The sequence below is a fragment of the Empidonax traillii genome, unplaced genomic scaffold (genome assembly GCF_003031625.1).
Source record: "Empidonax traillii isolate 1590-97213 ecotype Southwest subspecies unplaced genomic scaffold, ASM303162v1 scaffold915:size242376, whole genome shotgun sequence".
NCBI classification, from domain to species: domain Eukaryota; kingdom Metazoa; phylum Chordata; class Aves; order Passeriformes; family Tyrannidae; genus Empidonax; species Empidonax traillii.
Genome location: NW_020956108.1, coordinates 93609 through 108918, shown reverse-complemented (window position 1 = coordinate 108918; position 15310 = coordinate 93609). Strand labels below are relative to the sequence as shown.

General features: G+C 40.3%; 1 protein-coding gene across 1 annotated transcript in view; it reads right to left on the bottom strand.

The window, feature by feature from the left end:
* NELL1 (neural EGFL like 1) overlaps positions 1-15310 on the bottom strand; it is a 206520-nt gene that overhangs the window by 129681 nt on the left and 61529 nt on the right. The window contains exons 7-11 of the mRNA XM_027902849.1: positions 14925-14952; positions 12587-12721; positions 11629-11731; positions 8135-8208; positions 1714-1813 (exon numbers count right to left, since the gene is read on the bottom strand). Coding sequence (XP_027758650.1) covers positions 1714-1813; positions 8135-8208; positions 11629-11731; positions 12587-12721; positions 14925-14952 — 440 coding nt within the window. The remainder of the gene's footprint in view (positions 1-1713; positions 1814-8134; positions 8209-11628; positions 11732-12586; positions 12722-14924; positions 14953-15310) is intronic.

Sequence of the window (15310 nt, the reverse complement as noted above, 5' to 3'; positions counted from 1 at the left end):
TTTTTAACAACAGCAATCCACATATGATAAAATTATATGTCACTACTTTAGTTTGCATGCAACTGAAGCAAAGGTGTCAAGCAGCATATATTCTGCTGCAAGATATAAAAAGCAACTTAGGAGTGCTAAATTCAATTTATGCCTTTGTAAAGTTGACAAAACTAATCATATCTTTAGGCATCGTTTTCAAAAGAATTTTAAAGAGCAAAGATGAAACACAAAAGGAGGTGGTACTGTTTCAGCAGTCAGCTAAAGCAGAAGTGAAGTGGAAGTTTAATGTATCAAACTGAAAGCACCATGTGCCAGAATTCACAGGAAGGGAAAGTACAATTCCTCCCTTTGCTTCTAGAGATGATCACATCCATATATATATATATTCATGCTATATTTTAAATAATGAGGCCAGTTTGGGGATGAATTTCTAAAAAGAGTACCTATCAGTAACAATATTACGGAACTGAATAATTACAGAACTTATCTTTCATCAACTTTGAAGCTCTCAGATTTGTAATGCTTTAAAGTAATGAATACAATTTTTTCAGTACTGCACTACATCAAACTGGGCCATCTGTTAAGAAGTATCATTAAGACATCAAGCCCTCTGAGGGACAGAGAAGCAACATTTACTGCTTGCTTAAATAGTTACAGATGTTTCTAGAAACTGCTTTAAAAAATTAATGTGTATATTAGACCATAACCCAGTGTCAGACATGCTGGTCCCTGAAACCACATGCATGTGTTTCTCTAAGTTCAAGGTCTCAGTAAATATTTAACTATGCACACTGATTAATCAATATTTACTGCCAAAAGGAGAGATTCAGAGCCCCTTCACCAGCATCTGGTGAATGGCACTGGAGGAATTTATAGGCAGGCAAGACAAGTATTCCAGGGATCCTCAATAGCCAGCTAAGCCTGGAAGTGTCTAATGCTGATCTGGGAGAGATGAGGAGCAGAGGTACAGTACAGACACACACAGGGAATGATTAATCAACCCCACAAATCACTGATTAGAACACCTTTTAAGAAAGAAAGCTTGTCCAGCTTTCCCTAGCCTTGTGATACCTGCATTTTCCTCATTTAAGGGGATTTCCTCAACTAAGGTTTTAGCTGTGGCTTGTTCAGTCTGGTCCAGCAAACAATCAGGACTCACAGGGCTGAAAGGGAACCAGCAAGAGGAACAGCATCCCCATTGGAAGGAGGAAAAACGGGGTTCTGAGCAATAAGTTAAAGTTTTTAATTTTGATTTTGTATTTGCATTATTTTATTGTCCAGCCCAACTCATAAGTTAGTCCTGAGAGTGCTCAGATCAACCTCCTGATATCCACCAAACTGGAATCCTAACCCTTTTTTTGTGATTTTAAAATAAAGAGCTTAAAAAAAACCACATTTCCAAACTTATGTACATTTACTGCAGTTGCAAGTTTAACCAACAACACATATTTCTTTTTCAAACATAGCATCCCTGAAATGGGAATTCTTGAGAGATACCATGCCCTTTCTCCCCCAACTCTTCCTTCTCTCCTTCCTCCCTCTCTAACTCAGAGCAATTGCAGCTTTGTATCTGCTAAGTCTTCTAACCAAAGGAATATCATAGACTGGTTTTAGACTCAGGCTTACATCTCATATCACTTAATATCTCATTAAAAAGGAATTATTCCCCCTGTTGAATCAGCAGCTTAAATTCCTTCCAAGCATGCCCAGACTCTGGCTTACCTCTACAAACACTGCAACACTGGTTCTCTGGAAGAACGTGATCATCTTCTGAGCAGTTCAAAGGTGGACAAGTCTCTGTCACTTTTACCAAAACTCCATTCTGAAAATAAACAACATTTAAAAAAAAAAATTACACGTGGAAAGCATGTGCAATGGCAAGGATTACGCAGTTTTCCATCTTTAACACTGGCAATCTCTAGTAACAACCATCTCCAGTAAACTAGCAGGAAGGAAGTTAAACTAATTTGTTCCACCATAACATCAAATCTAAGGTAATCCACTTGTGCATTTCTCTGCCCAGTGTTGAAAGAAGAGGCAAGAAAAAGGCACTTCAGCTCAAAATTCTATTCTAAGTTTACCAGAGATGTAGTCTCAAAGTACAGTTGTCTTCTTTACAACCCTTCGAAGGAATTCCAGAATTTCACTCTAGGATTTTGTCAGTCTTCCCTCTTTATGCAAGTCTGAGTTTTCCTCCCCTTATTTCGCAATCTACTTCACTGATAAATTATTCAGCTCAAACACACACAGCAAGAGCAGTGTTTTCAAGTGTCATGTGTTCTTCTCCCCTGTCCAATTACAACGGTTTGTTTTTACATTTACCAATCATCCAATTTACAAAATTAGGCCCTCCACAGAAGAAAGCCCATCTTGTGAGGCAGCCCCATAGAAAATGCTGTAAAAAAGAAAATCAAGCTCCAGAAGTTTCTACGATTTTGATTTCTGCCAGATTTAGAGTAAGACTGTGACAGGAAGTCTAGTTGTTGGTAGAAATGTTCTAAAATCATAGACATTAAGCCTTTCTGCAGAGATTTTACACCAAATTTCACTCCATTTCCTTCCCATCCAGCAAATTGGCTTCACTGTATCTGCAGACCGAACGGCTCTCTGGCTCTTTAGTTGGTTGTTTCTTAAAATCTTGTCCCCAAATAGCCTCCTCTTTTACCTTATCCCCCCCCTCCAGCCTTTCTCATGCCCTAATTTATTTCTTCAGCATCCCTTCTGCAGCTGTGCCATCACTGAGAACTGGCAAGTGGAGCAGAGATTAACAACTAGAATTTTTGCTCAGTAGGAACTGCAGTAACTACCCCACAGGACTGTCCACACCTGAGTAATCCCATTTTCCAAGCTGCGAAACTCCAACTAAGAAAGCAGGCAGGCTGCTATGCTGCCAATACACCTTTTTAACATTAATCTAGTCCCCACTCCTCCCAAAATACTCCTCATGACGTCTCAGAGGGTGGAATGAAAACGTGGAATAAGAATTTCTGCTTTTTTTCAAGCAAAGAAATTACATTTTCCAGCTACCACGATTGCAGTGATAAGTTTAAAAATATGATACAAAAAAACATCTAGGGTTAAGAGAGCAGAGGAAAACCAATATCAAAAAAAAAAAAAAAAAAAAAAAAAAAAAAAAAAAAAAAAAAAAAAAAAAAAAAAAAAAAAAAAAAAAAAAAAAAAAAAAAAAAAAAAAAAAAAAAAAAAAAAAAAAGGCAAAATTTTATTAAGGCCACTATTCTCATGATCTGAGGATTTTGAAGAGAGAATACTGAAAATACCTATGAGCATACCCACTTTGAAGGAACATCCTTATGCAGGAGTTTGCTTTCATATCCACAAGACACTGTTGCACACTGATGCCAAAAGGCTGGCTTCAGGTGCCAGAACCAGTGCAGGGTGAAACCTTTGCTGCTAATCAGCCTCCCCAGCCACACCACTCTGGTTCAGCTACGTCCCTTCAGGCTCCAGAGGCAGCTCTCACAGCCTCAAGCTGCCCTACACGGCTGGGAAATGCCTGCTGAGTTCACAGGGCACAAATGATGCCCAGGGCACCCAGCAGACAGCAGGAGTTAGAGCTGAGAGGTGCAGCAGACCCAGGGAATGCAAAACCGCCCGTTCTGCAGTCGCTGCCCTCAAGGTTACAATCTTAGGGCTGAGCAGGGCCAGGTCGTTTCTCTGGCTTTCCAGTTGACTTTATGGCAAGCTGCATCCCTTGCTGCCATGAAAAATAATGCTTAAAAAAAAAACAAAAAAACAAAAAAAAAAAAAAAAAAAAAATCCCTGCAGTCCCACATCCAGCAAACGCATCACTGAAGCATGTGCCCACACAAGAGCAGTGAAGTTTATGGAGGCACAAGGTCTCCTTCTGATCCCACTTCCATGAGTGAAAGGGAGGAAGCCCCCCATGGCTGCCTGGGCAACTGCAGCAGCAAAGATGATAAAAGAAGCAGACACGCTGAGCCATCATTTACTATCATGTTATCAAGCTACCAGCTAGAAAAGCCCTGGCTTTATATATATATATATATATATATATATATAACTCATTGCCTGTTTAAGCTCAGACAGGACAACTACAGCAGGAGGAGCACAGGATGTCAACATACGGACAAAGAGCGCTGACTGACAATAAATCTGGTCAAAAATACGGCAAGAAATGGCATGAGAGTGAAATGAGCAATCAGGATGAGTCAAAAAGCTACAGATAAATTTAATCCAAGCTCACAGCTCCTCCAGTTACTCATAAGGAGATAGAAGAACACAAATTGTGAATTCCATTATTTAATGACATGAAGATTTTATTTCCTTAATGTTCCTATTTTCTGCAGAATTTGCATCTTGGGAAAACAAATCAACCTTATTTATAATTAATTTTTAAAACAATTAAAATATATCCACGTTGAGTGTTCTTTGGTTTAAAATCAATTTGTTATATGCTAGTACAGATTCAATTATAAGAATTATCATCATTAGATTTCAGACTTCATTCACTGAGATAAGTAAGAACAGTTCACACTTCAGAATTATTGCTTCAGGCAGCCTTAGAAAAATTACTCCTTTTTATACTCAATTCACACATGTAGCCATAGAATCTGGACAGAAATAGATGTTAAAAGGACATTTTTTTCCTGGAATAAATACATCAAACTTCAAGTGTAACATACAACCCACACAGAATGAGATCTGGAGTCAAACGTTTACAATAAGATAATTAAATTTCTTGTAATTACATGGGCAAGTACATAAAATAAGGATTGGCTGCAAGCCTAATCAGTGACATGCAGTGAAAATCTGAACCACAAACAGCTTATCTGGGATGATAGACTTTGAGAAGTAACAGCAAGATTCAGATAAGGCTATTTTTGGGGGGAGAGGGGTTTCCCTGTCTTGATTTAGCTGTATCATTGTTCTAGCCAGAACAGGGTTAATTTTTGCAGTAGCCAGGAGGAAGGCATGGCTGGGACCCCTCTCTGAGCCTCCTCCTCTCCAGGCTAAACAGTCCCAGCTCTCTCAGCCTTTGCTCAGGTTAAGAGATGCTCCAGTGCCTTATTTATCCTCATGGCCCATGTCTGATCTCTCTCCAGCTGTTCCATCCCGCTCTTGTGGTGGGGAGGCCAGAAAATACAAGTGTGTATGTGCTTTAGAAAAATGGCACCTCTCTGCATTTGGGTTGGCTCATCTATTTATTTCTTTATTTTGGCGTTGGTGGGGTTCACCAGTACGGTGATGGGGTTTATTTAAAGGCATCAGAAAGATTCCTATGACTTCTGTTGGACTGGGAATTTCCAGCTGATCAGCTGCCTAGGAATGACACGGTGCCTGTTTGTAACCAGATTTGTGTCTGACAGCAAAGGGTACAAAACCAAACTCCTCTCCGCTAATGTTAGGAGCATTAAATATTAACATACAAATATTGTGCCATACAAATGCTAGAGAGATGGACAGGGGTCCACTGACCTCCAGGAAGCTTGACTAAAAAGTTTTTTGTAAAGATAAAGCACAGTGTTATTCTTGGAGTGACAACTAAGGTTGCTACTTGGAACTTTCTCCCGAAAGACAGATCAGTAACAGCTTGTCGTGGTTTAGGAAGGGTATTCTCCAATTTAGTGCTCCCACTGAAATCATCTTCCACTTGCTCACTTCCTCCTCCCCCTCTCCCTCCCCCACAGAGGAGAATTGGAGGCACCAAAAAAAAAAAAAAAAAAAAAAAAAAATTAGGATCATGTGTTGAGATAACAACAATTTACTGGAAAGAGCAGCAATAAATTATCGCAGCAATAAATTGGCAATCACAGCTGCACATAAATACCCACAGCGAAGGTGCCAGGCCCTTTTCAGCGGTGCCCAGTGGCAAGACCAGAGGCCACGGGCACAAACTGAAACACAGGAGGGTCCATCTGAACATCAGGCAACACTTTCTCAGTGTGAGGGTGACCAGTCACCAGCACAGGCAGCCCAGGGAAGCTGCGGAGTCTCCATCCTTGGAGATACTCAAAAGCCATCTGGACACGGCCCGGGGGACCTGGCTCTGTGCAGCCCTGCCCATGCAGAGGAGTTGGACAAGATGACCTCCAGAGGTCATCTTCCAACCTGAACCATTCTGTGATTCTTAGAAATACCTGTGCACCCATTTTGTTATTGCAGATTCATCTGGAGAGTGTTTGCGGGCAGGATTCCAGCTGGGAATGGCTGTTCAACAGTAACATCTGTGCTTACGGTTAAGAGGATGTGCATCATAAATATTTTTAGCCTGGATTAGTTTTCAGAAATTAAAAGACCATCTCACAGCCTGATAAAGAAAATCTTTGATCTAGGTGGATCCATCAGCAGTATTAATATTTTTGTACGATGGAAAAAAATACAAAAGTTTAAAAGCCTCTTAAGCTTGGATCAGTACCCATGCAAAGAATAAAATACCTATCTTCAAATAAAAATTCAAATGTGAAATTTCAACTTAATCTTTTCGACATTACCCCACCTACAAATATATATCCTCCTTTAGGATTTTCAAGTCACCTTTATCAACACTATTAAATTCACAGTTGATGTGTACCCTCCACTGTGTTCCTTCATGGATCATCAGCTTTTGAAACCTGATGTCTGTTTTTCAAGTCTGGAAAATTAAACCGTGTTAAATTTGTTGTAGTCCTCCCCTACCACAAAGCCCTTCCTTTATTCACACAACACCTTGCCCACACAGGGACAGAAAACAATGACACAGCCACAGTTTGACTCGTCACCATTCAGCCTTCATCTAGTGAGCATTCCTCATCGAGGCAGAAAATAAGGAGGTGTTTTGCTTACAGATTTAGGAGGTCAAAATGCTGAAGACATGTTGAATGAACCTCCTGTAGGGACACAGCACCCCACAAAAGCACCCACTTAAAAGCTCTCCCCAGACTAGTTAGGAGTAACATCTACTTGAGGCACAGCTACAGAAATACTTGCTGTTTGTTGGGTGGTTTTTTTGAAGGCAAGGATCCAATGGGTTTTTTTTTTATAGCATGGCATTCACAGATGTCATTTCGAATACTTATCAATACTCTCCATTAAGATGTAAATACCAACTGCAGTGTTGCTGTAATTAGCATTGCCATATCATTTTCCTCTAACAATAAGCAAAATTCAAAAGCTCTTTTCATTATTTTACTCCTGTCTAATGATAGATATTTGATGGTCAGCATTTGCTTTTACTCTTCATGAACGTATTATCATACTCATAATGACGAATACAACACTCTAATTTATAGCACAGAGAAGTTCTACAGACCTAATTCAGATCACTCTCTGCTTTCTCTTCAATGTGAAAATCCCCCTGTTCCCATTTTCCCCTCTCAAAGCAGCATTCTATGTCATATTATAAATAACAGGCATCTCAGTCTGCCTTCCAAGGCAATGACCTTGCCCACGTTATTTGTATGTGCAGTGCTGAGCACCCCTCTACAGATGAACAGGAACAACAGCAAAGTAATTCTGCGTAACAAGCTGTTTCCACAACATCTGCAACCAGTTATTGTCCATTTCCATTAGTGTACATAAAATTGCCACTCTCTACACTCAGCTACAAGCACAACAATAACCAGATCACTGCAATCTTTTCCAATACTCTCACCAACACCCCCCGGATGGTTCTAACACAGCCTGTTTACCAGGGCTCTTAAATACTGACTGTAGTTGCATAAGTGTTAGGAATTTGCCAAGGAAGACCCCAGCCCAGCCCAACAATAATTTACCTTGACAATTAGGAGAGCTACATGGAGTTTAAATAATACCAGGGGAAGCAGAGACTAACTCCAACGATATAAACCAAGTTGCTTGAACTGCTTTCAGCAGTTTGGCTGAAATTAGTCATTGGTTTAAGATGCTGCTACTTCTTTTTCTAGAGCTCATAAAAGCCGAGAGAAAAGAGAAAACATCCTTCCAAGCCATTCTGCCCCTGTTTTTCTTATCCTGCAAAGGGGAATATTCCTGCCTTGTTTTCGTATTTTTGGCTTTTCGCTGACTTCAAGGTCACCTTTTCAAGACAACAGATGTCACATTTGCATGAAGGGAGCCTAAAGAAATGCACTAAACTTTTCACTGTCACTTCTGAACACCACAGATACATTTAAAATCAGGAAAAGTTCGTACAACTGAAACTTACTCGGCATTCCCTGCAGCTCTTGGTTAATACCCGTTGACCTTCTGCTAGCACTTTGCCTCCATAGATACACTTGGCTGTAAATGGAGAGAGGAAGGAGGCAGGTTAACATTAAATTAAAACAGTATTTAAGCAGTAAACAAATGCAAGGCATAGCGCAAAAGTAAAACCAGAATTTATTGAGGAAAAAAAAAATGAATACGTTAAAAAACATGATGCATTTTGCTTTCATCAGAAGTCAGGATTATATATAATTACAAGCAAAGCCGCAAACAATTCATTAGTTTTTTTTAAAAAGCAGCATTTTTACCCAAACTAAACAGAGGGAATAAGAGCATAAACAACATGTCCTGGACTAAACTCCTTATCATTCAGCGGCAAATATTTTCACTACTGACGTTCTGTAGAGTAGTAGTTGTGTTACCAGAGGTCTTTGTGAGTCACTTTAAGAACTGGAGACATTTATTAGTGTACAGTTCATCGAGAGAATAATATAAGCACAGATTTCAAATTCAGCCTTCATATTTATTTTTTTTTTGTGGGCACAAAGGTGAACTCTTCAACTTGCTGGAGCACTGCAAAAATGGATTAGATGCAGTGAATGACTGTACTGAATCAACAAACTACGAAAATCTATTTCAGCAAAATATTCCTCCAGCGCACATGAAATAAGCAGATTTCCCAGGAAACTGAAAGCTCCTACTCAAAAATTCTTGTCTGAAGTTTTGATCCTTCTGCCAGAGATAATCAGCTCCACAAATGAATCAACAGACTAGAAACTGTGAGCATACCTCATACATTTCAAGGCAAAGTGAGAATCCTGCCCCCACGGAGGAGGCAACCTCCAGCAGGGCCACAGCAGCACAGAGCTTTGTCAAGTATTACCATAACTATCACAATCCCCTTGCAGCTACATGTCTAAATTTCACTTCCAGAGACAGACAGCAAATCCACTAATTAAAGAGAACAGCTAGACTGTTACGATCTCACACAAGTATCCATTGTAAAAGCACCCCTGCATCACTGGCCAGGTCAGTGCTAAACACTGATTAAGTAACTTTTTGTTGTGGGGTTTCAGCTCTTTCTGTTCTTGACCAGTAACAGCCTGACCTGTGGCACTGGAAGGAAAGCTAAAAGGTTTGAATCCTGTGTTGCAATTGAGCAGAGCTCTAAAAGTTTCCCGAGTCAAGCCACATGAGCAGTGCCAGAGTGCTCTGTTCTCAAAAGACTCAGACTACCCAGGATTGCTCTTCTACCTCAACTTCTCTCCTGAATACCAATGTAAGGGAAGCACTCACAGGTGCACGTGTGTCCCCCTTTACAGCTGATACCAGTAGGAGTAATTATCCCACAGCAGCAACTGCCAGAGCCAGTTTGATCCCCAGATTTTAAGCAGAAAAGGCTGCGAGGTCACCTTCTTCTAATGACGTTTTGTGAAAATGCTCACTTCTTTAAAAAACAAATAAACAAAAAAAAGCTAATTTTCAGGAGAACCCAGTTTTCATCCCCACCAAAGCATTTAAAAACCAGGCTGCTTCTCCTTTTGGTATCCTATTTTTCTTTGGTTGGATTTTTTTTTTTTTTTCCAAAGCTGCCCTAGTTTTTATGCCCAACTTGTTGTGATCTCACTTCGAAAGAACACTTCAGATCAGGAAGCTTCATTTAAATTAGGAATCCCAGTAACTATTTTTGGGAGGATATGAATAGAGAAATTTCCTTTTTCTTTCTGTCTGTTCTCCTGACATGAATGCTTTTAGCAAAAGAATGGAAACACCAGAAAGCAAGTTAATGTACAACTCAGAAAAAATGATATTTTAAACAAAATTATAGTCTTTTGTCAAGTATTATTTGAAAGGCTAAGATGGCAGGGATCAAAACTGAACCACCTAAACCCCTTAACACACCAGACATTAGAGCTACTTTGTTCATTAACCCTTAGCCGAGACAGGAAAGTGTTCAATAATCCAGCCATTCAATAATCCCTGGAGACAGCAAATTACAGCTGATGATTCTATCAGAGCTAAACAGAAAAAGCATGGAGAAAATAACACCTGCAGTGCGGCTCTTCGGAAAAACCTCTGCAATTACAACTATCTCCCCAAAAGTGACTAACTGTGGTCCTAGCACATCATTTTGTCAAGGAGCTGGCATTTACAATCAATTTCAATCAACTTCCACACGTCCCTTCCCACTGACTGACACGCCGAGTTCTTGTCAGAATAACAAGTCGGGTTTGTGCCAATCACCGACAAAAGGCAAGTTTGATTGTTCCTCTTCCCGCTACAAATAACAGGAGCTCAGTTTCCTCGTGGGGGTACACACTGAACCAGCGATTTTGTGCCTCACAATTGCTCTGTGGCAGGTTCTGGTTGCTGTGCACACACACACACAGCACACACACACCACGAGAAGCACCCAGTTTCAGCAAAGAACTTCCTAGGCCCTGTGTCACAAACAAAAACGTTCTGAGACACCAAAAAAAAAACAAAAACAAAAACAAAAACAAAAACAAAAAACCCAGGCCAGCATGGCCACTTCACCACTTGAAGCAGTCTGCTCATGAACGTCTTTTGGTATGCAGAATATTCACGCTGACATATAGCTGAGAGAAATGAGATTATGTAAGCAAAGAGGAACAAGTGCAAGATCACAGCTAAAGGATATTTGTGCACGGAACTAATGAATTCCACAACTGAAGAAGGGTGACAGAGTGCCAAAAAAAGTGTTATTGTTTTCCTAACAAATCTTAAAATAATTCAACATCCCTGCCTTAATAAATTATGGAAAAACTCATGCATGAAGTTCACCAGTCTTTCAGAACAAATCAGGGGAAAGATAATTTCTTAAGGTATGACTGGCATCAGTATACAGCTCAAATTTTCATACATAAATTGCCTTTGTTCCTTGTACTACTATTAAGGCAACAAATATTGAATATTCCTTCCGTGAACATTATTTGACAGCTTTCATTACCAGAAGAAGGAACTGAAAGCTAACAATAACACCCATCACAAAATGTCCTTAACTTTTCTTCCTTCTCATTAATTTATTTTGAAATTAATTACAGCAAACTATCACTCCACACAGTGATACAAACCCAGGGTCTGACATTCTGTCATGTTTGTTTTAAAGAACAACCTTTCAACCTGAAATAAAAGATAGTTCATTATTCATCATAACAGAAAGTCCAGGCTTGATGCTCCTCTGCACCAACAGGAGATACAAGCTGAAGCCAAGTAAGGCTTCCCAGCCCCAAACAAGATGAACAATTTTCCACTGGCAACAGGTGAAAAGAGCACCTCAGAAATCTGCAACGCTTGTTTCATTTCTCTCAGCAATTATTTATTTCCATCTCGAATCAATTCTGCCACTGGGACTCACGTCGCCTGAATTACCAGGACCTCTGAAAGTCACTGTAAAACGTGCCTGCTGTCAGGGCAGGTTTAACTCTGCTTAAAGGGAAGGTGAAGCTGGTAGGCCCTGTGTGATGTACTCACCCTTGCACACTTTGCAGCACTGACTCTCCACGTGCACTGGGAGAGCATCAGGAGGACACTCGAGAGGGGGACAGGACATCCTTCGGCACTCCACGACTCCGCTCTGAGCAAAGGTTTTTAAGACAAAAATTCTGACTAATACCGCTGCAGTTAGATGGTGTTTTATAAAAACACAAATAAAGACTGTTCAAGGAAATGAAAACAGCGTCCTGGATTACAAACCCATCCTTCGGTAACAGATCTAATCCCACCCAATTACAAAATGAATCCAAGTGCACCTGGAGCCAAACTGCCCCATTTTGATACACATTACTGGTTCTACCCCCCATTCCCTGAGCGAAATCCATGAAGTGGAAAGCACAAGTCCACGTTTACAGGAGCAGAAGCACTACTTTCTGTAGGCTGTTCCAATCATCTTTGAGATTTTTAACAATCAGGTTTCTATTTTCCTGAGCAAACAAAGGCTCTCTTCAGATATTTATCAAATAATTTCAAAGACACAAGTTTTACATACTAATTCTCTTTCTGTTCCTTGTATTTCTCAGACTGATAAATGCTGAAAACAGAATCTGCAAGTTGTTACCATGCAAGATGCGACTAAGCATCTATGAATACTATTAAGATAATGCTTCCTTTTTGAAAAAGCGACTGCAGAGAAAACAATTCCAAACCCAACACAGGCAGTGCCACCCGTTCACCCCCAAACCACGAAGTCCTCCCAGCTATAATTAAAACAAATAAGAAAGCAGTGTCGAGGGAAAGCAGATTTTATTTATGAAGCCTGCAAATAAGCAGTGTCGAAATTTTTATTTATTTTACCATTTCCCTCTCTATTGTCCAGACTGCCCCTAGATGCATACCCAAACATGGTAATTCTCAGAGTTAACATAATGTATTCAAAGGCCATTTTCACTTTTTTGTTAGGTCCTGTTCTTGAATCAACTCCAGAAATTCTTACTTTGCACGTGCAGTTCCTGCAGTGATCATCTTCAACCCATGAGTCTTTGTCTCTATAGATCAGTCCATTTACTTGGCAAGTCTTCTCACAGTGACAGTCTTCCAACTGACTCAGTCTTGTTTCTGCATAATTTAACTACAAATTAAAGTAACGTGATGAGATTTCTGCAATTCAAACACCTTATTTTAAAAAAGCAAAAAAAAAACATAGTTATTTTTAGCCATGCCAAGTTTGCCTACAACCTCTGAAACACTGAATCAGGATATCAGCAGGTATAAACTAACCCTATTCCTCAGACTTTGATGCACCTATCCATTGCTAATTGACAACAGTTTACGACTCATGCAACAGCCTCGTGAACAGCGACTAAACCCCTCAGGAATGTCTGGACACTACTAGAAGTACAAAAAGACAATTTTGCTTTTCCAGGTAGTGCAACTGCAGGCTAGAAATCGCTAAGTTTACTGATGAGATGCTGTGCAATAACAAATGGGGACGATGCTCATTCTTGTGGGAGCAGCAGCAGCAAAGGACAAGGCTTTTTGAACCACCCCTTCATACAAAGGACCCATCTTAACATCCTCCAGAGAGGAACCCACCCTGTACCCAGCATCATGATCTCTAATCCCTAAAAGGGTTCAAAATTGCTTTTCCATTTTTCTAATACTAAAAAAAAAAGTAAAAAAAAAAATGGAGAAATATAGGCTTAGAAATAAATATGTGCATTCTTTCCTGGCTTCTCCCCTGCCCATACAAAAAACTGAAAGATGACACTCTCTTGTGTTAAAAGAAAACATTGTTTCTGACAAAATAAATAACAAAATATCAAAAAAAACCCAACCAAACAAACAAACAAACCCACGAGTCATCAACATTTATAAGGAAAGTTTGTTATTCATAGAAGTGCTCCCATGATATAAACAAACCAGATTAACTAGTCCATCAAGGAACTCAAGTGCTTGATTTTTCTTGATTTTAATCAAAGTCAAGCTTCAGCCTTTCTGACCTCAACCAAGCAAAGACTCAGTAGAAAGTTTTGTCTTCATGTGGCATCTGAATACAAAGCACACCCCAGTGTGGGCCCATAATTTACCAAAAGAAATTATATTCCACTCAAAGAAATGCAGGAGGTGCCCGGACTGATTTCAGCAGATTGTTAAAGCTGCCTGAATTATTTTAGCCATTATATTTAAAGAGGAACTAACAGTACTCTAGCATGCCAGTTGGGAAGGCTTCAATATAGCACAATCCTTTTCTCCTGCAGCAAATTAACATTTTTTTGCCAGATTCTAATACTCTGACACACGGTGTGACTCTATTTAAGGGACACAAGATTAAATCAATTGGACACATCTACTGGAGAGATTAAGAATTAATTCAAATCATGACAAAAATAAAATAGGTTTTAAAAGCTAGCATTTATTCATCTTTAAAAGCCACGTCTTCACACAATATGGGTAGGAAGAGGGCAAAAGTGTGGTGAGATTGTTACAGGTCACAATCAAATGCTCCTGAACCCAGGACTGTGTGATAACCTGCTACAGACAATGCCCTGCTGGGCCCTTACACAGCCCCCACGTCCCATCCTGAGCCAGCACTGGACTCAGGGGACCCTGAGATAAAGCCCAGGCAGGAGGGTACTCTCCTTTCTTGACTTCATACTGTGCAATCTGCACAGATACTAAAATTATCAGAGCCTGAAACCACTAGTTGGGTGTTCTCTCCCCGGGCAAGCCCAGCTCTGTGATCTTCACAGTTTTAATGAACACAAACTGCACACAAACATTCATTGCAACCCTCCTCGGTCTACTCAGTGCTGTGATACAGCTGTAACCAAACACGAATGGAGGGAGACTGAAATCTGAGATAAAGCAACAACCAGACATCAAACCACTTCTTCCAAACGTCTTGTTGTTCGTGCTCTGCATCTCCTGCTGCAGGACCAGGAGCATCAGCAAGCCATTCTCTGACCAGCTGCCCCTGCTGAACAGGATCTCTGCAGGCAGCTCACGGCCCTTCAGAGCCTTGCTCCTTGCCTCCACATAACATCATCCCATACAGCACACTTTTATCAGCACTTGTGGCTGTTGTGGCTAGGACTTAAAAGGCCTAATGCACCAACCCTGATGCTTCCCTCCAGACCCTCAATTTTTATCTTGCACTTGTCCACCAAATTAACCTCCTTTCCCTGCTGCATGCATTTTCCCCTGGACAACAGTATTTCTGTAACAACTGCAACGAAACAGTCAGTGGACTGCTATAACAGCAAAGGAACTTGCAGTGAAGGATTATCCCAGCACCACTTTATGAAAGCACAGAGTCTTTGCAGTACAAATACTGCGTTATTTGCTTCCCCTCGTAAAGTACTAGCAAGCAAAAATATAATTAACATCAGAGGAAGCAAGTTACTCAGTGCAGTGCATAATTGGAACTTGCTCATACCACCAGCAGGGCTCAAAATAATTGCCTCCCTTTCACAGCACAAGCAGAAAACTGAACTAAAAAGCTTCACATTTTGCTTTCGGAGCCAGCCTGTCCAAAACATGTCAGATGAGTAAGTGGATTGTCAGGATAATGCTCACACTCCCTAAAAAAACAGTTTCCCCTTTCCTGTTGGGAAGGGACAGAACCCTTAAAGGCAACAATGTCAAAAGTATAATGTTTTTACATGAGCAGCACTACTATGCAAAATCCCATTTTTGAAATTCCTGTTCAGTAACTACA